This window comes from Anomaloglossus baeobatrachus, chromosome 1, assembly GCF_048569485.1.
Source record: "Anomaloglossus baeobatrachus isolate aAnoBae1 chromosome 1, aAnoBae1.hap1, whole genome shotgun sequence".
NCBI classification, from domain to species: Eukaryota; Metazoa; Chordata; class Amphibia; order Anura; family Aromobatidae; genus Anomaloglossus; species Anomaloglossus baeobatrachus.
The window spans coordinates 209,225,942-209,250,859 of NC_134353.1; the positions used below are offsets into that span (position 1 = coordinate 209,225,942).

Here is a 24,918-nt window from a genome sequence, read left to right on the forward strand (position 1 = left end):
TTGGTCTCATCGCTCCAAATCACCTGTTTCCAATCTTCCACTGTCCACTTTTCTTACTTTTTTATTTTAAAGCATACAAGCCGCCTCCACTGTCGTGTTTTTCATGCCAGAACTTGTGATGAGCTGACTTGTTGACGACGATATTTTGCCTGGACGTCCACCTCTTGACTTTTGAATGGATGGACAGACTTCATTTCGTATTCTTCCAATTGTCATAGCACTCACATTGCAGTTTGGCAATTTTCTTGGCTGTTACACCACTATCACTGAGCTGGATGATGCAGTTTCTATTTTTTGGGGAAATCTCTTTCATGGCTGCTCTTCCATTCAAACTAGTGACTTTTTACTTTGAAATCAACCTGATAACACACTGAGCTATTAGGGAATATGAGAACGGGTTGTAATTTTTAGTATACAGGAAGAAAAATATTTTTCCACCACAAGGAGCAAGGCAGTGATAATCCAGTTACATGACAAGAATTTGCCTAACTGATCATATACTAAATAGTTGGAAGTCAAATTTATGTATAAGATAGCCAAGATGAGTGTGTATAAAATTAAGATAGTCTCACCTTCAAAGGTATAATGGATGGGAAAATATCGAGTCTGAAAGTCAAAAGTTCAAAACATTATTACCCTTTTGTTCATCAGTGTATTGGAATCATCTGCATATGGCCTGCTTACTAATCATATTATAGTCATTGTCCTCATTTACATGAATGGTTTAAAAACCAGACTAGCCCTGTATCTGGTAATCTGTTTCCGATTAAAAAAAAAATCACAACCTGCACAATCCAACTATGATTTCTGGATGAAAATTGACAATAAAAGTCTATGGAGAAGAAAAAAAAAGTTAGTCAATAGACAAATCTAATCACATAACACGCACAGGAAAAGCGGACCTAATAAGGACATACTAACAAAACAGACCATAGCATGTGAATAAGGACTTAACACAATCAATTTATAAAAAAGTGAAGCGATCTTTACAAATACATAAGTTTTATGCTTTAGATAGAAATCCTCATTTAGTAGATTAATATAGAATATCAGAATTTGACATATTACATAAAAGATAAATGAGAGTGTATCTGTATCTCTCGGTATCTCTCGGCTAACCATTGCAGCTAACATTTCAAAGTAAAATATTAAAATTATTTTGTAGCCTAATGGTAGGGTGATGTTGATGTACACAGGACATTCCTGCCTTTTAGTAATACCCCTGAATGGAAGCTTTTCAGTGTCCACTTGATGTTATCAGTATCACTTCATGGTCACTGGTAATGCTGGTCAAGATCTTCAATGTGTGTGGTATCAAGAGCCTGCAGGCCAAGTTTAGTCTATTGAGTTTGGATTAGTTTATGCCGCCAGCTGTAGTCAAATCCTATTTTCTACTCATCTAAGCCATTTGCAGTTTAGATTGCTTCGATAAGTCTGTGGATATATATTAGGACATTTCTGGAATTTTTTACTTTCCTGCAGTAAGTTGTATTTTTACCCAATACTGTTATCTTCTTTGACTCCACTAATCCTGTGCATTGCTGTGGTTCTTCTACTAGTGCAAAGTTCTTTAATATATAGTTATATTACATAGATAAAAAAGGTCAAAAATATATATTCTAAGTAAGAAAGAAGAAAAAAAAAACAATAACTATTTGACATTAAAGGGAATTTGTCACCAAGTGTATGCTGGAGAGTGTGAACACGACACTCCTGTGTTCAGTGCCCAAGTAGGATCCTATACCTCTTGTATAATGTAGTTTATTCATTTCAAGCAATCTAAAATATAAATGTAGACATTTCAATCAACACATCACCTTCATCAGTAATGCAGAATGCAGTGGTAAAAGATAAAGTAGTGACGCTGTGGATTTTCAGTAATACTTTCTGTTGCAGCACATCCTGCCAATCCGCAGCGTCACTAGTTTATCTTTCACCACTGCAATCCGCACACTGATGAAGGTCATGTGTTGACCGAAACGTCTACATTTACCTTTTAGATTGCGTGCAGTTAAATTTCATCCATACAGAATTTTGAGTGCAAAATTCCATTTACCAAGTGTAAACCTATCTGAAAGCAGCAAAAACAGATGAGATACCCTTGATTTTGGCACTGTCGCTAATTTTCACCCTGCAGTTTTTATAGCTGCAATGCAAGCCAAACGCTGTGACTGGTTGAGCTACTGTCCCCCTTATTCTACAACCTCTGATACTGTGCATTGGTAGAGCGCTGTTGATCAGTCGTGAATGGGTGGGGGAGCCGTAGCTAGTGAATAATGAGGCTTCTACCATGTTCACACATAATAGTGCAGGAGTGGAGGGTTGGACTCTAACACTGCTAGGCTTGCACTACAACTGATTTTATGAAAACTGCAGCATAATAAAATATTTTAGTAACTGAAATCACGTCATCTGTCACTAGTGTTTGCTGCCCTTAGTTATGGTTGTATAAAGTTGTCTACAGATTCCATTTAGGGTACACTAAGGCTATGTGTGCACTGAGTGTTTTTCGCAGCATTTTTGTCCGTTTTTCGGGTGCGTTTTTGGGCTCCAAACTGCATGACTTTGCTTCCCCAGCAAAGTCTATGACTTTTAATTTTTGCTGTCCACACAAAACTTTTTTTTTTTAGCTGCGTTTTTGAGCTAAAACAAAATGGACATGTCAATTCTTTCCTGCTTTTACTGCTTTTTTCTCCCATGCAATGCATTGGAAAAACGCAGCAAAACGCAGTGATCAAAAATGTAGCAATTTGAACCGAAACGTGGTAAACATGCATGCGTTTTTGCCACGGGTGCGTTTTTGTGCATTTTTTGCCGCCAAAACTGCAACGTTTTTTAGAAGTACAAAAACGTCCTAGTGAGCACACAGCCTTATACGTATGGACAGGATTTCAACAGCAGCTCTAAGTGTTCCTCCCCAGCAGAGCCATTCTTTCGCTACTAGCAGACCGCGTCACTGTGGACACTGTTCGGCCTTTATACAGACAGTATTCGCCTTTTTCAGACATGCAGAAAAACTTTGCCACGTTTCTATCTGAAAAAGATGAATACTATTGAAATGAAGCAAACCGGAAAAAACGCGTGAATACATGACGAACATACAAACGTCTTTCAGGTGGTGTCCTCGTTGGTATTTCAGCACAATCCAATCGATAAGTCATCAATATCAGATTGGTGGGGGTCCGACACCCAGCAAACCCACCAATCAGCCGTTACAAGCTCCAGTGATGGCGAAATGTAAATATGATGAACAGAAGTGCCCTGAAAAGCTGCTTATATGTGGAGAAGCCACTTCCACGTACTGCAGAACAACTCTTAGTAGTTTGAATGGAAATTGATGTGGAGTACATGTGAGCGGCTACATCTTGAATGGAGCTCTGCACTGCTGCTCCCTTCCAATGATTTACATCTGGCCACCCCAGATCCGTGGGAGTGCTGGGTGTCGGACCTCCACTAATCTCATATTGATGACCTATCTATAGGTTTTCAATATACAGTGGAACCTTGGATTAAGAGTAACTTGGTTTGAGAGCGTTTTGGAAAACAAGCAAAGTTTTTTTGTTTGTTTTTTTAAATTTGTAACTTAGTTTAAGAGCAATGATTTGCAATAAGAGCAAATACTCACCGTGCACACTTCCGGTTCCATCCTTTCACCATGCTCTGAAACGCTCTTGAGGTTACTTTCTGTACATATGTACTGTATACAGTATACCATTGCACAGTACAGTATATCAAATATAGCATCTCTATGAATTTGCATTTGTAGATACAGTACTGAACTTTCTGCTAACCAGTGCAACACATTGCTTGTACTGTAATCTGCCTGTACAGTATTCCTACCCCACATTTGGCTTTGTTCTGCCCTTATTTTGGGGAGAATAGATTTGGGGGGGGGGATTTTTGTGTTGTATTAGAATAAAGGTTTTCATATTTATACAGAATTTTTTCTCTCTTTAGTACCTCCTGCACACTAGCAATTCTGCAATATTGTAAGCTAATGTGCAGTTTAATTTGTTTTATATGCTTTTTACTGTACTGTACCTTGTATTAGTGGACTGTAATAATTTTATATTACTGTAATAAGTTTGTATAAATACAGTAAATATTTTTGGGTTGTGGAACGAATTGTCGAGGTTTCAATTATTTCCTATGGGGAAATTTGCTTTGATATAAGAGTAACTTGATTTAAGAGCACACTCCCGGAACCAATTATACTCGTAATCCATGGTTCCACTGTATTATATTTAAGATAACCCCTACAATTTATTTCCTTATGTAATGGCAGCATATCACATAGTCAAAGTACCAAATAAGTTGTGCTCTTATGCTATTGGGCACTCAGTAATGACTTCAAAGTGGTGTGTATTCATAAACAGAAGGGTCTACGTAGCCTTTAGTGATTGAACAATGTCAGAATATGTAGGAATGCACTTGGTATTACATATGTGATTATTAACAAATACATTTTCATAGGAAAGACATATGCAAAAATGCTTCAGAACTGTTATTTCATGGGGAATAAAAGCATTTTCTAAAACTGACGAGAGAAGAGACAGCAGGTTCTCTTTACATGGTTCCAATAAAAATGACTACTTGTTTCGTGAAACTGAGCCCTCGTAGACCTACAACTTAAAGCTAATTATGGGTCTTGGAAGGTGAGGAGGAAAATGATTAAAAAGTCGCTGCAAAAAAAAAAATGGCTCAGATGACAAGGAGTTAACCAGTCTTATCTAGTGGTAATACGCAGAGCAGCGGTGTGCATTGGTGCGAGTATTTCTGTGTTCCTTTGCCTGATCTGCTTCTTCTACTTATTACCGTACATCCATATTCTATACTGTTGTTGTAATGTATTGTCACTTGTCCTGGTGTATTTTCTTTTTATCTAAAGCTGTTGTAATCTGCTTTGGAGGAACATGTACAGTACATTTTGGCATATATAAGTGTATCTGTCCCTATGCTTAGTAGATCTCATTAAAGAAAGAGATATCAGCGTGAGGCAGTTTGTCAGCGCTGATACGAGCCTCGGGGGACGGTAATGACAATCTGTGTGCTGCTTCACACAACAACCTATTCATAGTCCGATTTGATTCTTAACAATTGGACTTCAGCCTCTGATTTATTTTCCCATAAATCTGCTGCATTGAATAATATTGTATTTCTGTTCGACATTTTAGTGGATTTTGTTTTTTACAAATTTTCCTCCGAGCTCACATTGGGCATAATTGATGTGCAGAGCTAGCTTTGGGAGCACTAACAATTGATTGGTTTTGTTAGGTTTCCGACTTGTTAAGGGGGGGTGTTAGTGCCCCTTTGTCGTACACATATTTAATGAGCCTTAATGAGGCAATTCCTTTGTGAAGGCAAAGGGTGAAATTAAGGAAGGTGTTCATTTTCACATCCCTGGAGGACATGTGAAGGTCATCATTTTACACTTGGCGGTTCCTTTCCACCCGTAATGTAAAACATGTTATATAAATTTTGTATATTTTTATATAAGCTGTGTATGTATTGGGTTGAGACAAGCCTTTGTTTCAGAACTGTGTGTAATGGGTAAGCACGGCTGATGAAGGTTTGTGCTTGAATGCCAATGGCTTGCTCGGAGCAAGAAGATTCTCATTAGTGCTGTGGTGTGCATCATAGGATAAAGCACACAACCACTTGCCTGCAAACTTTAACTGCTGCTTGTCATTCCCAGCTCTAAAATAAAGCTTTTGAACGAAAAGCATCAGATTCATAGTGAGTTATTCATTGTGATGTGTTTCTCTTTTTGTAAGCTGTTTTCTAATCAGACCTTCTGTCAGAGAGTCGGCATTGCTCTTGGGTGTAATTTACTGTTACATCCCATTTCACATTAAAAATGTAGCTTATTAGCTTAACAGAGCGGGGATAACTGAAGATTGCATCCCTTCTGTGCACGCTCTCTTATGATTCATCTACAGATCTAGCTTCAAGGGTGTGCTCCGGATTCAGGCACACAGAGTATGTTGTGTGTGTGCGTGTATAAATTGTGTGTATGTATATATATTTGTGTATGTGTGTGAATATATATTTGTGTGTGAATATACAGTATATTTGTGTGTGTGTATATATATTTGTGTGTATAGATTTGTGTGCACATGTGTGTATAGATTTGTGTGTTTATTTTTGTGTATATATGCATGTATATTTGTGTGTGTATGTTCACGTCTTTTGTTTTATATGGCTATCTAGCCCTAAGTAGAAGGCTGTATTTTCTACTTATGTGAAGCTTTGGTTTGATTCCATTTTAAAAACATGAAGGAATTTCCTAGATCACAATTCCTTTTTACATTGTAATTTATATAACTTCCTTTAAGCAGTGTAGTTATAACTAGAAGGGAATTTCAGTAGTAAAAACATAAACTACAGACTAAATTCTAAGCCTGGGGCTACACAAGCGTGAGTGTATCGGATGCGACTCTTGGTTCCCGCTGTGCTGCAAATGTAAGCGGAGTATGATGCCACTGTGATTTGATCCTGCAATCAGATCACAGCTGCGGAGGAGAAGGGAGACGCTGCGGGGGAGAGGGAGGCATTAATCTCCCTATCTCCTCCATTGCCAGCTGATGCAATTATTGCACTGCACTCCGGTGTCATCTGAGTGCAATACAATGCTTCTCTTGCACCCATGGGCTTGTATGGGTGTGAGTTAAAATGGATCGGTTTCCACCCACAGCATGCTGCGACTGTTTTCTCGGTCCAGTTAGGGCTGAGAAAATAATCACAGATGGGAAAGGCCCCATAGAGTAAGATGGATCTAGGTTGATTGCGATTTTTTTATCACATTCCACTCTGACCGATTTACTTGCCGTGTGTGCTAGCCCTAATAGAGCTGCTGGGCAAACCCAGCAACTTTTACAGGTTATCATTGGGAATTGGCTGCAAGTAAATAAACCTACATAACCGTACATAAGCGCAAGACGGTGGCTCAGTGGTTAGTATTGCAATCTTGCAGCACTGGGGTCCTGGGTTCAAATCCTTTCAAGGGCACCATCTGCAAGGAGTTTGTGTTCTCCCTGTGTTTGTGTGGGTTTCATCCAGGTTCTCTTATTTCCTCCCATGCTCCAAAGACATACTGATAGGGAATTTAGCTTGTGAGCCCCAATGGGAATAGTGAAAACATTGTGGAATTAATGGCGCTATATAAATAAAATAGTAAAATAAATAAATACGGCAATGTTCTTTCATATTCTATTCATATGATATATATGGAGGCTCCAAATCTCTAAAATTTCCATTTTATATTTGTAGTTATTTAATGGTAATTCTGCCTATATTATAGTATGAAAAAGGCAGAACTAAAAAGTATTAACAAGTCTCTTGGTTCAGTTTTTCATTTATTCTTGGATATTAGGTAAAGAAACACAGAAATATGTACCTAACACTTAATCTATATGGTCATGTGCGTACGTTGTGTTTTTTTTTCTTGTCTTTTGGTTGCTTTTTAAACTGCATCATGTCAATGACAAAATGCATGCGTTTTGCTTCCCCAGCAAAGTCTGAGAAGTCACAAATTTCCATCCGCACGTTGCTTTTTTCGGCAGCGTTTTGTTTGAGAAATTTGTCAAAATCGTTGCGTAAAAAAAAGCAATATGTCACTTCTTCATTGCGTTTTGGTTGTATTTTCCACCCATTGAAATGAATGAGGTGTGTCAAAACGCAACAAAAATGTTTAGCTGTGCATTTGCACTGCATTTTGGTTGCATTTTGGATGCGTTCATGTCAACAAAAATGTGGGTTTTTTGGTCTCTTTCTGTCGGTTTCTCTCCCCCTCTCTCCCTCCTTCATTCTCACCGATCATCGGCGCGGCGATCATCGCCACATGCTCCCAAGGCTCCTCCTACTTCTGAAAGTGCTGGCCGCTCATTAGGCTCATCTCATATTCACTGCTTCCCCCACCCACCAGCGCTTATGATTGATTGCAGTCAGACTCGCTCCTACACTGAGTGACAGTTGTCTCACTGCAACCAATCACAGCTGCCGGGTCTATATCATGCAGGAAAATAAATAAATAATACAAAAAAAACGTGCGACCCTTCCCTCCTAGGACCTTACCCAGCTCATCCCAATTACCCTGGTGCGGTGGCAATTGGGGTAATAAGGAGTTAATGGCAGCCCATAGCTGCGACTAAGTCCTAGGTTAATCATGGCAGGCATTTATCTGACACCCCCCATGATTAATCTGTAAGTGAAAGTAAAAAAAAAAACATACACCCAAAAAATCCTTTATTTGGATAAAACACAAAAAAACACCCTCTTTCACCACTTTATTAACCCCCCCAAACATCCTTCCAGGACTGACATAATCCTCTCGAGGTCCCACGACACTTCCAACTCTGCTACATCGGAAGCTCACAGCGAGCGGCCATAGAGCATGACTGCTAGCTGTAAGTTCCATGCAGCAACTGAAGTGAGTCGCGCTATCAGTGGTGACGTCACTTAGGTTACACGCGGCCACAGCTGGAGTCCACCACCTGTGACAGCAAGTCACCCGAGTGACTGAAGTGAGCCGCGCAATCAGCAGCGCCTACGCTCAGGTAATTTGCAGTCACAGGCGAGTCATTCATCTGTGACTGCAAATTAGGCCGAGACACAGAGACAGCTGCATGATGACAGTGAACTCGGGTGAAGCTCTGATGTCAGAGCTGCAGGCCTCGCACTACTGCCTGTGTCTCGGCACTGACCTCAGAGGTTCACCCGAGTTCATTCTCATCGCATGGCTCTGTCTCTGCTGTCAGTGGGCAGTCATGCTATCTATTCTTTCTATCTATGTATTCTAGCTATCTATCAAATCCTATCATATTTTATTTTTTCTGTAAAAACGTACTATCCAAAGCGCAGAAAAACGCATCGAAAACACATTCGTTTTTACCGCATTTTTTTGTCAAACATATTAGACTGCCAGAGGGTGCATTTTTGTTGTGAAACCAGAACGCAGCTTGCGGACATAGCCTAATAGTCTTTGGCTTTACTAATAATTTTAAACCTCCTCCTTTTTCCATCAATGCTGTCTTTAAAGCACACACAGGAATTTGGAGTTGCTCATTTTCTTTTTCTGATGCAACAGGTGTTCTTTAGTGAATGGAAAACTTAAAGGGAACCTGTCACCTGATTCTAGAATTATAGGTACATGATACAGAGCCTGGGAGCACGATTGCAGCCACGTATGTCTTTCTCTGAAACTCTGTGGTATTTCAGAGAATACATGGTTTATAAAGCTGGCTTGCAAGCATAGGGAGAGACCTGATTGGTACAGCGTGGCAAACAGCAGGTTTCTTCCCTCTCCGCCCTGGTTGATTAACAGATCTTCCCCAATGTACACACAGGAGAGAGACCTGTCAATCAACCAGGGCAAGGAGTAGCTGAACAGAGCCAATCAGATCTCTCCCCAGGAGTCGGTGGCTGGACCTCTCCCCAGGAGTCGGTGGCTGGACCTCTCCCCAGGAGTCGGTGGCTGGACCTCTCCCCAGGAGTCGGTGGCTGGACCTCTCCCCAGGAGTCGGTGGCTGGACCTCTCCCCAGGAGTCGGTGGCTGCACCTCTCCCCAGGAGTCGGTGGCTGCACCTCTCCCCAGGAGTCGGTGGCTGCACCTCTCCCCAGGAGTCGGTGGCTGCACCTCTCCCCAGGAGTCGGTGGCTGCACCTCTCCCCAGGAGTCGGTGGCTGCACCTCTCCCCAGGAGTCGGTGGCTGCACCTCTCCCCAGGAGTCGGTGGCTGCACCTCTCCCCAGGAGTCGGTGGCTGGACCTCTCCCCAGGAGTCGGTGGCTGGACCTCTCCCCAGGAGTCGGTGGCTGGACCTCTCCCCAGGAGTCGGTGGCTGGACCTTTCCCCAGGAGTCGGTGGCTGGACCTTTCCCCAGGAGTCGGTGGCTGGACCTTTCCCCAGGAGTCGGTGGCTGGACCTTTCCCCAGGAGTCGGTGGCTGGACCTTTCCCCAGGAGTCGGTGGCTGGACCTTTCCCCAGGAGTCGGTGGCTGGACCTTTCCCCAGGAGTCGGTGGCTGGACCTTTCCCCAGGAGTCTGTGGCTGGACCTCTCCCCAGGAGTCGGTGGCTAGACCCCATTGGAAGTCACTGATTGGGCAGTTCTGCTCTTCACCCTCATACAACCAGCCAATCAGGGGACTTCTGAGGGAAGTGAAAGCAGGGTTTTTTTGTTTTTGTTTTGTTTTTTGTACACACTATATCCAATCACGCTGTTGTTACCCTCAGTGGGAGCCATTCAAACACTGCAAGTGGCTCATACTGGGCTAAGCACTGAGCGTACTCGAGCACAGTGCTGCTCGCTCGACTAGTTTGCATACATAAAGCACCTGAACTCTGAACACTGAATTTTTTTTATTTTTTTTTTGTAGGCTGTGCTTGATACGAACCCCATACTTTACTGTTTGGGTCTGCTCATCTCTACTACCCATTAAACAGTTTAAAAAAAAACAACATATACAAAGCTAGCATGGATGGAAATAAAGTGCTATGCAAATTTTTCACAAAGGCATAGACTTGAATGTGTGACTTTGATCCGTCACTTGGATCAGACTCAGATGTGTCTGATTTTTTGGAAGCTTTTTTTGTGCAGACAGTCGAACTGCAAAAAAACACAGACATGTGAACAGCCACAGAAATATTACTGGTATGTGTTGTGTCCATGAAAACCATGTATAGAACATGACGGGAATCATGGATATCTGAGAGAATTGTGTTAACAACAGTATAATAACCAGTCTAAGAACGCGTGGGGAATTTGCATTTCCTTTATTTCTGCTGTGTGCATGATTTTATAGCCTGCAGCACACTTATGAGATCTCTAGCGGCTGTCACATATTAAGTAATTAGGCTTGTATTAATTTTTAATAGGATTAAATACAGAATTTTATGGCTACAGCGATCATAGGTAGACCTCGTGTAGCTGGGTTATTACTGGTTGTAAATTACATAATGTTCGTTTTTAATTAAATATGCCGGTGTATACAATGTATATTTACGTATTCTTGCTGGAGGTAGCGTTCTTAATACAAACAATTTATCACGAGCCAGCAATATATGGTTAGTGGTAGACGGCACCTGAGGTTAATGTGATTTCCATAGAACTCATGGTTTCTGAATTACATGAGGGGTTTTGTTTAGAAATAGGGATGTAATGCTGATTTTTATTTTTTGCTTTTATTTCTCTCAACCATCAGAAACCTTTTAGCAGGTTAGAAATCCGAAAGTGTTTTGATTGAAAGTTGTAATTAAGTGCATCTTAGAAAATTAGCCAAAATTAGCTGTCAGAAAGCCACATTTAAATGAGTAATGAGAGGCCTGGCAGTAAACATTTAAATGATATAAATTGCCATTTAAGTGTATGGTTTAATGTTTGTCATACATTAATGTGACATCTGACTGCAGTGACAATCAAGCCGGCTGCTGTAATTTGAACATATTTAGGGCTTTTGTGTTGAGCGCCTCCCACAAATTAAGACAATTGCTGTTTTTATGTGGCAGCGCCAAGACTGTGTTTTCAAGTCATTGCTAATGAAAGGAGTCCATCTTTTTTGTTGAGTGGGTATCTATACGTGCAATTGATTGTTCCGTACTGGTAATCCTATTATCTGAAGAGCTCTGTACGGTGGAAGATGAAATGATGTTGATATTTCTTTAAAATAAATAGCAACAATGTTGTATCCATTCAAAGGCTGTACATTATTTAATAGTGTAGACAAATGTAAATATAGCCTAATAATATTAACGCTGGCTACAAATATACACACTGTTCACCAAGTGCCCCATGTTGTTCGCCTATACTACTACCATTAACTTATTTACTTTGGAAATATGCTCATTTTATGTTTATCTTTGGGATTTGTATGTGAAATGGCCACCTGTTCCTATTGCACATATATCAACTTATGCTCCTGCTTATTTTTATATATATATATATATATATATATATATATATATATATATATATATATATATATAGTATATATATATATAATATATATATAATTTTTTTTTTGTTTTGTACAAATGGGGGCATGGTCCCTCGTACTGAGCTAGGCATTTTGTCTATAAAGCTTCCTATGGACAGGTGGCTGCAGTTGGGCCTTTCTTTCTCTGCCCTTATTCACATTACTGTCACTAACGCAAGGAAGGGTTTAGTACCAGAGTAGGACCGTCCCAACTGGGAAGACATTGTCTCGGTGGGATTGTTTTTGCGCTTTTTGATCAAATAATGTTAACCAAGCGCTCTATGATTTTGTATACTACCATTTACTTATTATAGGGTATATGCTATTTTTTTGCCAACTATAACATCATTTTTTGGGATAAATGTTGCTAAAAGGGGTTTAACAATTGTGGAAAAGGTCTCTCGGTGGCAAATATTTGTTTAGTTAAAAAAACAAACAACTCTACTCACCCTCTCTGGGTCCCGCACTGAATCTCAGCCGCTGCTTTGTTTGTCTGTTATTGTCTGCAGTGCGGACCCTACATATCCGTAGTGCTGCAGCTAACCAGTGAGATTAGCGGCTCTGTCCTAGCTGATGGGCATGATCAGCGCTGAGCTGCTGAGCTCACTGATTTGCCGCAACCACTGTCAATGTGATGTCAGCACTGCAGACAATAATAGACACCAGGGGCAGAAAGTGCACCAACCCAGAACAATGCAATAAAAGGCTTGTACCCTACAACGGACTCAGTGCAAATGTCAGCTAACAACACAGTCAACAAGCCCTCCCACAGCTCTATCATTGGAATGATATTAAAATAGTGATGGGTCTCAGCAAACGACAGACAAGCCTATATATATATATATATATATATATATATATATATATATATATATATATATATATATATATATATATATAAAAATATGAATTTACATCTTTTTGTTCTGTATCGCCATAATTATGCTGACTTGTAAAATTAAAAAGAGCCGATCAGATTTTTTCCTTTTAAGCTGCGGCCACCACCACTAGTGAGCCCTTATATACAGCACTGCAGAATGCTGTATATAAATTTTAAACCAAAAGAGGAACCAAAGATCCATATCTGTCTAAACATTAAATAACGCAGATCCCACCTGTCACGAACCACCGGGGGGGTCACTCAGAAATCCCCCGCGCTGGCTACCAGTACGTCACAATCGGGGGGTAACAAGTTGGGGTCACCCCTCCTTTATACCTCCCGACCGACAGACAGAGCACGTGACGCGCTCTCTAGCGCCCCTCTTATAGTCAGGCCAATTATGGAAGTGCCCGACAATAAGCAAGGAGGCCGCTATACTACTTATGCCGATTATTGAAGGGTCCCCGGTGAGAGTAGGGTATATATTCCCCCGACCTCCGCGGGCGGAATATATAAAATCTCCCCGAATCTCACTGGCCTCCCCACAATAATCCTTGGCACAAACTCGCTGCCACCAACCGCTTCACGGTAACTATTAGCCGAACACACAGACGTGGGATTCAAGATCGAGATAACAGAACAGCCCAAGATTAATTATATAATTTAATCAGCCTAAAGCACACTAGAAACTACAATATATACAATAGGAGATCTACAGAATATACATATGTCAGAGTACAGTTACAGATAAAGCATGGTTTACAAACAGGCATACACAGTTCCAGCAGTTACCTTGTGCGTCTGGCCACAGGGGGGCGCTGTAGACCAGGTTTCTAGGATCCTTCCCACAGATGTTTCCTACACGTGACCCCCAGCGAAAGAACACTGGAAAATGGCCGAAGTAGGGTTATCAACCTGGGCAAATCCAGGTCCCCTCCTACCTTAGTGACCTCAGAGGGAGCACTGCTCCACCCCTGGCTGGAGTTATGGACAATATCCACAACAGGGGATATGGCCATAACTTGGCCTGGGAGCGTCGTAGGCAGACGCCAACGCTCTCATTGTGACAGTTATGAATTTAGCTACAGAACGAGAGGACTCATGACTTGTCTACTAGTTCCCCATTGGCTGATATCACGCCTGGGGTATTTCCCCAGGTCCTGCTCCCATAAAAAGGGTGTGCCAGCATCGTCCGCATGCGGAGACACCATTTTTATGGTTGCCATATTTATCGGAAATATGGCTTGCGAGATATGAACCATTTTTTACTGGAGTCGTTCTGTCTGGATAGTTCCATAGCCTTATAATGAGATACAACTCTTGTTACAGGGTGACGGCAGGGGGTCATCCTGCGTCCATTGTTCCCAAGTCATCTAATCTCCACATCAGAGGAGATGGCTGTTGGAGGTGTAAGTGGAACACAGACCAGTTCCTTTGACACCTATCTGCTAAACAAACCGTTTATCCCTGTGGTAAATTTTCTGATTGAAGGAGTTGTGTGAAGGAAAGGGGGGGTGACACCAGGAGAGGGCTTCCTGACATAACTTGAATATCATGATTTATCGTCATATCTCCGGATTTACCTCACACCACCATATTACTCATAAAACCAAAAAAAGGTGTTTCTGCAAGTAAGAATTTATCAATAATTCATACAATATCCATCATGATTAGAAAAGGTATCAAATTTTATTACATCATATTTGAAATACAATATTATTTTATTAGTTTGCTGGTGTACACAGAATTTAAAAGAACCCTACCCCATAAAAACATACAATGAAAAAACTGGTGCGTTGTGGAACAGCCATAGTATCAATAATTCATATACCATATATACATATAAATTCCTGGGTACAAATGAACAAGGGCACATCCAATGATTACCCACAGCTATAATAGGGTGCCACTGTAGCTCAAGAAATTGAATATTAAACCTGCGGTTTACATTTCATATTGCAACCAAATCTATAATCCAAACCGTGTGGATGGAGGCAATAATAGGGTTAAACTATTTTCCAGTTGACAAAATAATGCATTATTAAGGGAAGCAGATCACAGTGTTCAAATGCAATATATGTATACCAATCCAAAAACCAAGAGCACAAAGCTTCCTGTTAGGGATGAGGATGTTTCCCAATGTTAGTAAAGTTGCATTATTACAGAGAGTGAATCCCAACATTCAAAGATATTATATATCAACCTGGTATTAACCTTAAGTCAAAAGCAAACCACCTCCGTTAAGGTTGGAATAATTCAAAGAGCCATAATTCATATACCCAGATGGCGGACCACAACGCCCAGCACCTCAAGGTGGCACCCTATTATAGCTGTGGGTAATCATTGGATGTGCCCTTGTTCATTTGTACCCAGGAATTTATATGTATATATGGTATATGAATTATTGATACTATGGCTGTTCCACAACGCACCAGTTTTTTCATTGTATGTTTTTATGGGGTAGGGTTCTTTTAAATTCTGTGTACACCAGCAAACTAATAAAATAATATTGTATTTCAAATATGATGTAATAAAATTTGATACCTTTTCTAATCATGATGGATATTGTATGAATTATTGATAAATTCTTACTTGCAGAAACACCTTTTTTTGGTTTTATATGCTGTATATAAATGCCCAGGCAGCTCTGTATATAGCAAAAAAACCCACCTTTATAGTACTTAGGGGGCGGTCCGGTGCGATGGGTGTCGCTGCTCTCAGTCCAGCACATCCTCCATCTTGTGCAATTACCGTCCTCCTGCCCAGCCCTGTGCGCAAGAAGTCTCCTGCATTATACACAGAGAGGTTTCCATTGAGCTTCTGCGCATGCGCACTTTGATCTGTCCAGCTAAGGACTGATAAAATTACTGTAGTGCACATGTGTGGACAGTCTTTGACCTTTTTTCTCACCTGCACATTACAGTATTTTGCTCTGTCCTCAGCCGGTCAGCTCAAAATGCATATGCGCAGGGGCGCAATGGAGACCTCTCTGTGATGGATGCAGCATGGGTCATGGACACAGGGCTGGGCAGGAGAACGGCAATCGCAAGAAGATGGAGGAGGTGCCTGACCAACTACAGCCACACCCATTGGACCGCCCCTTAGATTAGTATAATACAGGTGTTTTTTACGTTATACAGAGCTGCCTGGGCTCTTATATACAGTTTTCTACAATGCTGTATATAAGAGCTCACTGGTGATGGCTGCAGCTCATAAGGGAAAAACCTCGTGACAGGTTCCCTTTATGTTTACAGATAATTTTTCCCGGAATAATGTACCTTTTTAGTTTAGGCTCCTGGCTGGAGGTGAAGATAATTTTCAGTTGATGTGTCTGAGACTCGCTGCCCATTAGAAAAAATACTGTATTCTAGGTACCAGCAAGTTTAGAAAACGATGAAAAAGACAAATTAATCTGTCCAACCCCGAATCATGGGCAGATCTGGGCGCAAGGCTCCATTTACCGATCAGTATCTGAATGATAAATAGAGCAACATGCTCCGATTGGAATCAAAGCCCTCCTCATAGTTGGTATATTCCAGAGGAAAGAATCTCACCAGATTTTGAGCTTTGTTTCTAAAATGAAAGTAAAATCTGTGTCCTTGTAATGTGAAATTCACATGAGCATTTCATCCAGAAAATTCACACCATTTTTTCTCGCTTGTCAACCATGTATACAGCAGTAGTTGTTTAATAATTTACAAAACCATTTACACTTTCCTATGTTAAAGAATTGCAATGTATCTGTAAAAATTTGATTCTATATGTATGGAATTCTTTTTTCACGCCCATAGACTGAAATTGGTACTTCTCGTCCACCACATTTAAGATACTAGGCATGCTGAGTTTTTTTTCCAATAAAGATTCAGTACATGAAAAAAAAATCACTAGTCTGCACTGCCCCATCGAATAGCATTGGTCCCTGTGTATTCAGTTTTGGGTTTTTTTTATGGACAACACGTGGACTGAAAATACGCGTGTATCATTCTACACTAATACTGAAGGAAATCATCTGATTTGCCAATAAGTATATTTGCCCAAAAAAATTCAGCGAAATGCTTTGTAAGAATCCCTGAGTTATCCTGATAATAGCAATCTTCCATTTTTCGCTGCATCACTCCATTCCGGTTGTGTCTTCTGGAGTGCAAGATGTGAAATTTCTGCTTGTAGTGGATCTGCTGCTGAGAAATGATTGGCTGTTTTTGGGAGGCATGAAATCACACACCTTCATAGAAGACTAGGAAGATACGCCCAGTTGGTCTGCAAGCAGAAATTTCATGTTATGCGCTCCTGAAGAAATGTGAATGTAAATTGTGAATATCTTTGCAAAGGAGCAAAATGATAAAAAGAACTAAATCAAGGTATTTAAGTCAATTTTTTGAGAAAGTGACAGCTCCTCTTTTTAAGCAAGGATATTTTAACATGGAATCCTAAACTATATTAAAGAGATTTAAAACATTTAGTTGTTTGGTTTTTGTAAACTCGTAAACTCTGGTAGCTTTAACGCCAGTGCACTGCCGCTGCTACTTTTAAAATCTTTATAAAATGATGCAGCCAGCAATTTATTTGGAAGTTCTGTGCTCCCTTTCTGGAAAACCCAATAAATATAGGTTACAAGAGAATAAAAACTTTTAGTTATATCATTGTAGACAGTAAAATTGTTTATACCTTAAGCCTATACTAATATAATTATTTAGTTTAATCACTGGATTCTTTTTCATTTCTATACATTGTTCAATGCCTTTCTATCTTTGTTGCAGGCCCTGGAAAGTGAATTTGTTTCTTGCCAGCTCCACCAGTGGATTGATCTTATATTTGGCTACAAGCAGCAGGGTCCTGAGGCTGTTCGATCTCTAAATGTGTTCTACTATTTGACCTATGAAGGCACAGTCAATCTAAGCTCCATAGCCGATCCTATCCTGAGAGAGGTATGTTGTTTTATGTCCATTGATATAACGTTTATTCAACTACTAAAATTTGCTTATTGAAAAGTCCATTCGACATTTTTATATATATATATATATCTATATATTATATAATATAATTTGTGTTCCCACCGTTCATTGTTACTTTTGAATACAGCAAAAAATAAATTTTATGGATGTGTGAACATATCTAGATATATATGTGTAATACAGGAAATATTTCTGTTAACGGGACCTAAAATTGATTTTTAAAGCCTGAAACAGAATAAGCAAAACTGTTGGATTTAATCCTAAATAATTTGTAACCTAGCCAAGTGACTTGCAGTTTCACTGAATGCACTTGTCCGTTATTTAATCCACTATACTATCTTCTAAAACTATTTTTTTTTAAATTTGGTATATAAACTACCTACCATATGCAGTCTTAAGAACCCCATACAGATTACACTAATATTGTCCGAACACACTAATTACGGACTGATAAAAAAGATGCACTGCCAATAATATATCTCATAGATATATTATTATTGGAAAAAGTAAAGGGGAAGACAATACATATCACAGTGCACACACACTACATAATAAATAATTTATGGACAATAAATTGACACTCAATGACTAAGACCAATTAAAAATCTTAATATGAGTATACTACATTTGACACCGAAGACTTATAAAGTATACTCCCCAGCATAGATAAAATATGGATAACATGATAAATACTACTGATGCAAAACACATATGCATGATCGCATCATCATAACCACATGTGCAATTTATACAATAGAATATAAAGTGAAAAATGCATCAAAATTAAGTGCTGAATATCTCAGGATAATACCCATCATGATAATACCATCAAAGAGAAGAATATACTATGATATACTGTCATATGAAAAAGTTTAGGCACCCCTATTAATGTTAACCTTTTTTCTTTATAACAATTTGGGTTTTTGCAACAGCTATTTCAGTTTCATATATCTAATAAATGATGGACTGAGTAATATTTCTGGATTGAAATGAGGTTTATTGTACTAACAGAAAATGTGCAATCCGCATTTAAACAAAATTTGACCGGTGCAAAAGTATGGGCACCTCAACATAAAAGTGACATTAATATTTTGTAGATCCTTCTTTTGCAAAAATAACAGCCTCTAGTCGCTTCTTGTAGCTTTTAATGAGTTCCTGGATGAAGGTATATTTGACCATTCCTGTTTACAAAACAATTCCAGTTCAGTTAAGTTTGATGGTCGCCGAGCATGGACAGCACGCTTCAAATCATCCCACAGATATTCAATGATATTCAGGTCTGGGGACTGGGATGGCCATTCCAGAACATTGTAATTGTTCCTCTGCATGAATGCCTGAGTAGATTTAGAGCGGTGTTTTGGATCATTGTCTTGCTGAAATATCCATCCCCTGCGTAACTTCAACTTAGTCACTGATTCTTGCACATTATTGTCAAGAATCTGCTGATACTGAGTTGAATCCATGCGACCCTCAACTTTAACAAGATTCCCAGTGCTGGCATTGGCCACACAGCCCCAAAGCATGATGGAACCACAATTTTACTGTGGGTAGCAAGTGCTTTTCTTGGAATGCCGTGGTTTTTTGCCTCCTTGCATAACGCCTTTTTGTATGACCAAACAACTCAATCTTTGTTTCATCAGTCCACAGGACCTTCTTCCAAAATGTAACCGACTTGTCCAAATGTGCTTTTGCATACCTCAGGCGACTCTGTTTGTGGCGTGCTTGCAGAAACGGCTTCTTTCGCATCACTCTCCCATACAGCTTTTCCTTGTGCAACGTGCGCTGTATTGTTGACCGATGCACATTGACACCATCTGCAGCAAGATGAAGCTGCAGGTCTTTGGAGGTGGTCTGTGGATTGTCCTTGACTGTTCTCACCATTCTTCTTCTCTGCCTTTCTGATATTTTTCTTGGCCTGCTACTTCTGGGCTTAACTAGAACTGTACCTGTGTTCTTCCATTTCCTTACTATGTTCCTCACAATGGAAACTGACAGTTTAAATCTCTGAGACACAACTTTTTGTATGCTTCCCCTGAACAGCTATGTTGAATAATCTTTGTTTTCAGATCATTTGAGAGTTGTTTTGAGGAGCCCATGATGCCACTCTTCATAGGAGATTCAAATAGGAGAACAACTTGCAAGTGGCCACCTTAAATACCTTTTCTCATGATTGGATACACCTACCTCTGAAGTTAAAAGCTTAATGAGGTTACAAAACCAATTTAGTGCTTTAGTAAGTCAGTAAAAAGTAGTTAGGAGTGTTCAAATCAAGAAATTGATAAGGGTGCCCATACTTATGCACCGGTCAAATTTTGTTTAAATGCGGATTGCACATTTTCTGTAAGTACAATAAACCTCGTTTCAATCCAGAAATATTACTCAGTCCATCAGTTATTAGATATATGAAACAGAAATAGCTGTTGTAAAAACCCAAATTGTTATAAAGAAAAAAGGTAAACATTAATAGGGGTGCCCAAACTTTTTCATATGACGGTGTGTGTATATATATATATATATATATATATGTATATATGTATATATATATATTTAATGTATATATAATACCGTGCCTTGTGAAAGTATTTGGCCCCCTTGAATTTTTCTCCCTTTTCCCACATTTCAGGCTTCAAACATAAAGTTATTTTATGGTGAAGAATCAACAAGTGGGACATAATTGGGAAGGTGAACGATATTTATCGCTTATTTAAAATTTATGTAAAAAATATATAACTGAAAAGTGGCCCGTGCAATATTATTCGACCCTTTACTTTCAGTGCAGCATACTCACTCCAGAAGTTCATTGAGGATCTCTGAATGATCCAATGTTGTCCTTAATGACCGATGATGATAAATATAATCCACCTGTGTGTAATCAAGTCTTCGTATAAATGCACCTGCTCTGTGATAGTCTCAGTGTTCTGTTTAAAGCACAGAAAGCATCATGAAGACCGAGGAACACGACAGGCAGGTCCGTGATACTGTTATAGAGAAGTTTAAAGCCGGATTTTGTTGCAAAAAAATTTCCAAAACGTTAAACATCCCAAGGAGCACTGTGCAAGTGATCATATTGAAATGGAAGGAGTATCATACCACTGCAAATCTACCCGATAGACCTGGCCGTCCATCCAAACTTTCATCTCAAACAAGAAGACTGATCAGAGATGCAGCCAAGAAGCACATGATCACTCTGGATGAACTGCAGAGATCTACAGCTGAGGTGGGAGATTTGTCCATAGGACAACAATCAGTCGTACACTGCACAAATCTGGCCTTTATGGAAAAGTGGCAAAAAGAAAGCCATTTCTCAAAGATATCCATAAAAAGTGTTGTTTAAAGTTTGCCACAAGCCACCTGGGAGACACACCAAACATGTGGAAGAAGATGCTCTGGTTGGATTAAACCAAAATTGAACTTTTTGGGACAATGCCAAATGATATGTTTGGCGTAAAAGCAACACAGCTCATCACCCTGAACACTCCATCCCCACTGTCAAACGTGGTGGTGGCAGCATCATGGTTTGGGTCTGCTTTTCTTCAGCAGGGACAGGGAAGATGGTTAAAATTGTTGGGAAGATGGATGGAGCCAAATACAAGACCATTCTTGAACAAAACCTGTTGGAGTCTGCAAAAGACCTGAGATTGGGACGGAGATTTGTCTTTCAACAAGACAATGATCCCAAACATAAAGCAAAATTACAATGGAATGTTTCACAAATAAATGTATCCAGGTGTTAGAATGGCCAAGTCAAAGTCCAGACCTGAATCCAATCGAGAATCTGTGGAAAGAGCTGAAAACTGCTGTTCACAAACGCTCTCCATCCAACTTCACTCAGCTCGAGCCATTTCTAAAGGAAGAATGGGCAAGAATTTCAGTCTCTTGATGTGCAAAACTGATAGAGACATACTCCAAGCGACTTGCAGCTGTACTCACAGCAAAAGGTGGCGCTACAAAGTATTAATTAAAGGGGCTGAAGAAATATTGCACGCCCCAATTTTCAGTTTGTTTTTTTACAAAAATGTAAAATAAGCAATAAATTTCGTTCAACTTCACAATTGTGTCCCACTTGTTGATTCTTCACCATAATATTAACATTTTTATCTTTGTTTGAAGCCTGAAATGTGCGAAAAGGTTGAAAAATTCAAGGGGGCTGAATACTTTCAGTAGACACTGTGTGTGTACACGTGTGTGTGTGTGTGTGTGTGTGTATATATATATATATAATCTAACTAATATACTAGAAGCTGGCCCAATTCTAACCTATCGGGTAGTCTAGAATGCGTATGTAGGCTAGCAGATTGAATAATAAGGTAATGAATGGACTGGATGGGTTAGGTTTAATTTAGTATTTTTATAATTGTTTATTAGTTTTAAAATGACAAACAGAAGGAACAGTTTTAATAGATGAGTAATGTTTAATGATATCCATGGCTTGTAATAAAAGAAGGCCATGAACAGTGTAAAGTTAAGTAAAAATATGCTGATGCTGTGATGTGGCGCAATGCTGGTATGTGCCCCTTCGTGATGCAGCCACCATCCTGACATGTACCCCCATCCTGCGGGGTAAGGACGCTTTCACACTTGCGTTCAGCGCAATCCGCCACTATGGAGAAAAGCACAGTCAGTTAACGCACTGCGCTATTCTCCATAGACTTGTATTGACGACATACTGTAATGTAAGTGTCTGCGTTGCATCCGTTGGACGACGCTGAGTCGTTATTTTGACGCAGCGTCAGGCGGAGGGAATGCTACATGTAGCGTTTTTTGGGTCGTTAAAATAACGCACATTGACAGATTCCGTTGGAATCCGCCAAGGTGTCTAATGATTGTCTATGGTGGCGGATTCCGCCACTATGTGCTAAGCGTCGAAATTCACTGACAAATTCCATCACGTTCTACTGAGCATGCTCAGCATGTCAAGCAGAACGAACTAAATCGTTTAAAATCACTCCTGGTCTCCCCCCCCCCCCCCCCCTCTCACCCCCTTACCGATCACGGGCGCGGCGCTGCACGGCTGTCACAAAGCTCCGGCGGCTTTTCCTCTTTTGAAAATGCCGGCGCTCATTATTCAATCTCGTATTCCCTGCTTGCCCCGCTCACCGGCGCCTATGATTAGTTGCAGCTAGACCCGCCCGCACACTGAGTTACAGCTGTCTCACTGCAACCAATCACAGCCGCCGGTGGGCGGGTCTATATCGTGCAGTACAATAAATAAATACATTTAAAAAAAACGTCCGGGGGACCCCCCCCCCCCAATTTTGATACCAGCCAAGACAAAGCCACACGGCTGAAGGCTGGTATTCTCAGGAAGGGGAGCCCCACGTTATGGGGAGCCCCCCAGCCTAACAATATCAGCCAGCAGCCGCCTGGAATTGCCGCATCCATTAGATGCGACAGTCCTGGGACTCTACCCAGCTCATCCCGAATTGCCCTAGTGTGGTGGCAATAGAGGTAAAAAGGAGTTAATGGCAGCAGCCCATAGCTGCCACTAAATCCTAGGTTAATCATGGCAGGTGTCTCCCCGAGTTACCTTCTATGATTAACCTGCAAGTTAAAGAAAATAAACACATACACCTGAAAAAATCCTTTATTTGGAATAAAAGACAAAACAAAACCCCTCTTTCACCACTTTATTAAACCCCCAAGTACCCCTTCAGGTCCTACGTAATCCACAGAGGTCCCACGACGCTTTCAGCTCTGCTACATGAAGCTGACAGGAGCGGCAGTAGAACACAACCGCTGTCTATCAGCTCCACGCAGCAAATGAAGTGAGCCGCGTGATCAGCTGTACACGTAGCCAGGGTAAATATCAGGTAACTAAGCAATGCGCTTTGCTTAGTAATGCGGTGTGTACTTTGGTTACGTGTGCAGGGAGCCTTAGCTGAGCCGTCGCAGGCTCTTTAGCGCAGGCGCTGTGGCAACGGTTGTCACTGTAATGACGTCACTTTGGAGCAAGACAGACAGACAGAATAAGGCAATTATATATATATACTAGAAGGTGTCCCGATTCTATGCATCGGGTATTCTAGAATTTACGTATTGTGTAGTTCATGTATGATTTTTGTTATACATATATATATTTATAGATGTTGTTGTGTGTAGTTACCAAGTGTTTGTGTAGGGGCTGTACATGTTCTTGGTGTTGTCTGGGTGTGGCGGGGGGTGAGAGCGTTGTTGTATGTGTGTTGCGTGTGTTGCGTTGTTTGTGGAGCGCTGTGTGTCTGTCGCGTTGTGTGGGTGTGGTGTGTTTTGGGGGAGGTATGTTTTGTGCAATGTGTGTGTTGTGCGGTATGTGCGTATATTTATGTATGCCGCGGTGTTTGTGTGTTGGGTGTTGTGTGTGTGCGGCGTTGTCTGTGTGTGTGGGTGTCTGTGTAGGGCGGTGTTTGAGGTTCCCAGTGTGTGTGTGGTGTGTTGTGTGTGTGTGTGTGTGTGTGTGTGTGTGTGTGTGTGTGTGTTGGGGGGAGGTGTGCACCTCCCATCGTGCTCCATCCCCCATGCTGCGCACCCCCCATCGTGCTCCATCCCCGATGCTGCGCACCCCCCATCGTGATCCATCCTCCATGCTGCGCACTCCCCATCGTGATCCATCCCCCATGCTGCGCACTCCCCATCGTGCTCCATCCTCCATGCTGCGCACTCCCCATCGTGCTCCATCCCACATGCTGCGCACCCCCCATCGTGCTCCATCCCCCATGCTGCGCACCCCCCATCGTGCTCCATCCCCCATGCTGCGCACCCCCCATCGTGCTCCATCCCCCATGCTGCGCATCCCCCATCGTGCTCCATCCCCCATGCTGCGCACCCCCCATCTTGCTCCATCCCCCATGCTGCGCACCCCCCATTGTGCGCCATCCCCCATGCTGCACACTCCCCATCGTGCTCCATCCCCCATGCTGCGCACTCCCCATCGTGCTACATCCCCCATGCTGCGCATATATTTTTTTATATATATATATATATATATATATATATATATATATATATATATATATAGCTCAGTGTATGTGCGTGTGTGTGTGTGTGTGTGTGTGTGTGTGTGTGTGTATGTATGTCCACTAAAGGAATTTGCACCATCGCATTTACAGTCACAACATTTTTCACAGACACCCCATGTGACCC

The 24,918-nt window shown here is 40.9% G+C and overlaps 1 protein-coding gene across 2 annotated transcripts in view; it reads left to right on the forward strand.

Annotated features, from left to right (window-relative positions):
* The window catches only part of LRBA (LPS responsive beige-like anchor protein), an 805,540-nt gene that overhangs the window by 631,063 nt on the left and 149,559 nt on the right, over window positions 1–24,918 (forward strand). For both annotated transcript variants that reach the window (XM_075347936.1, XM_075347944.1), the window contains exon 45: window positions 17,605–17,772. In XM_075347936.1, coding sequence (XP_075204051.1) covers window positions 17,605–17,772 — 168 coding nt within the window. The remainder of the gene's footprint in view (window positions 1–17,604; window positions 17,773–24,918) is intronic.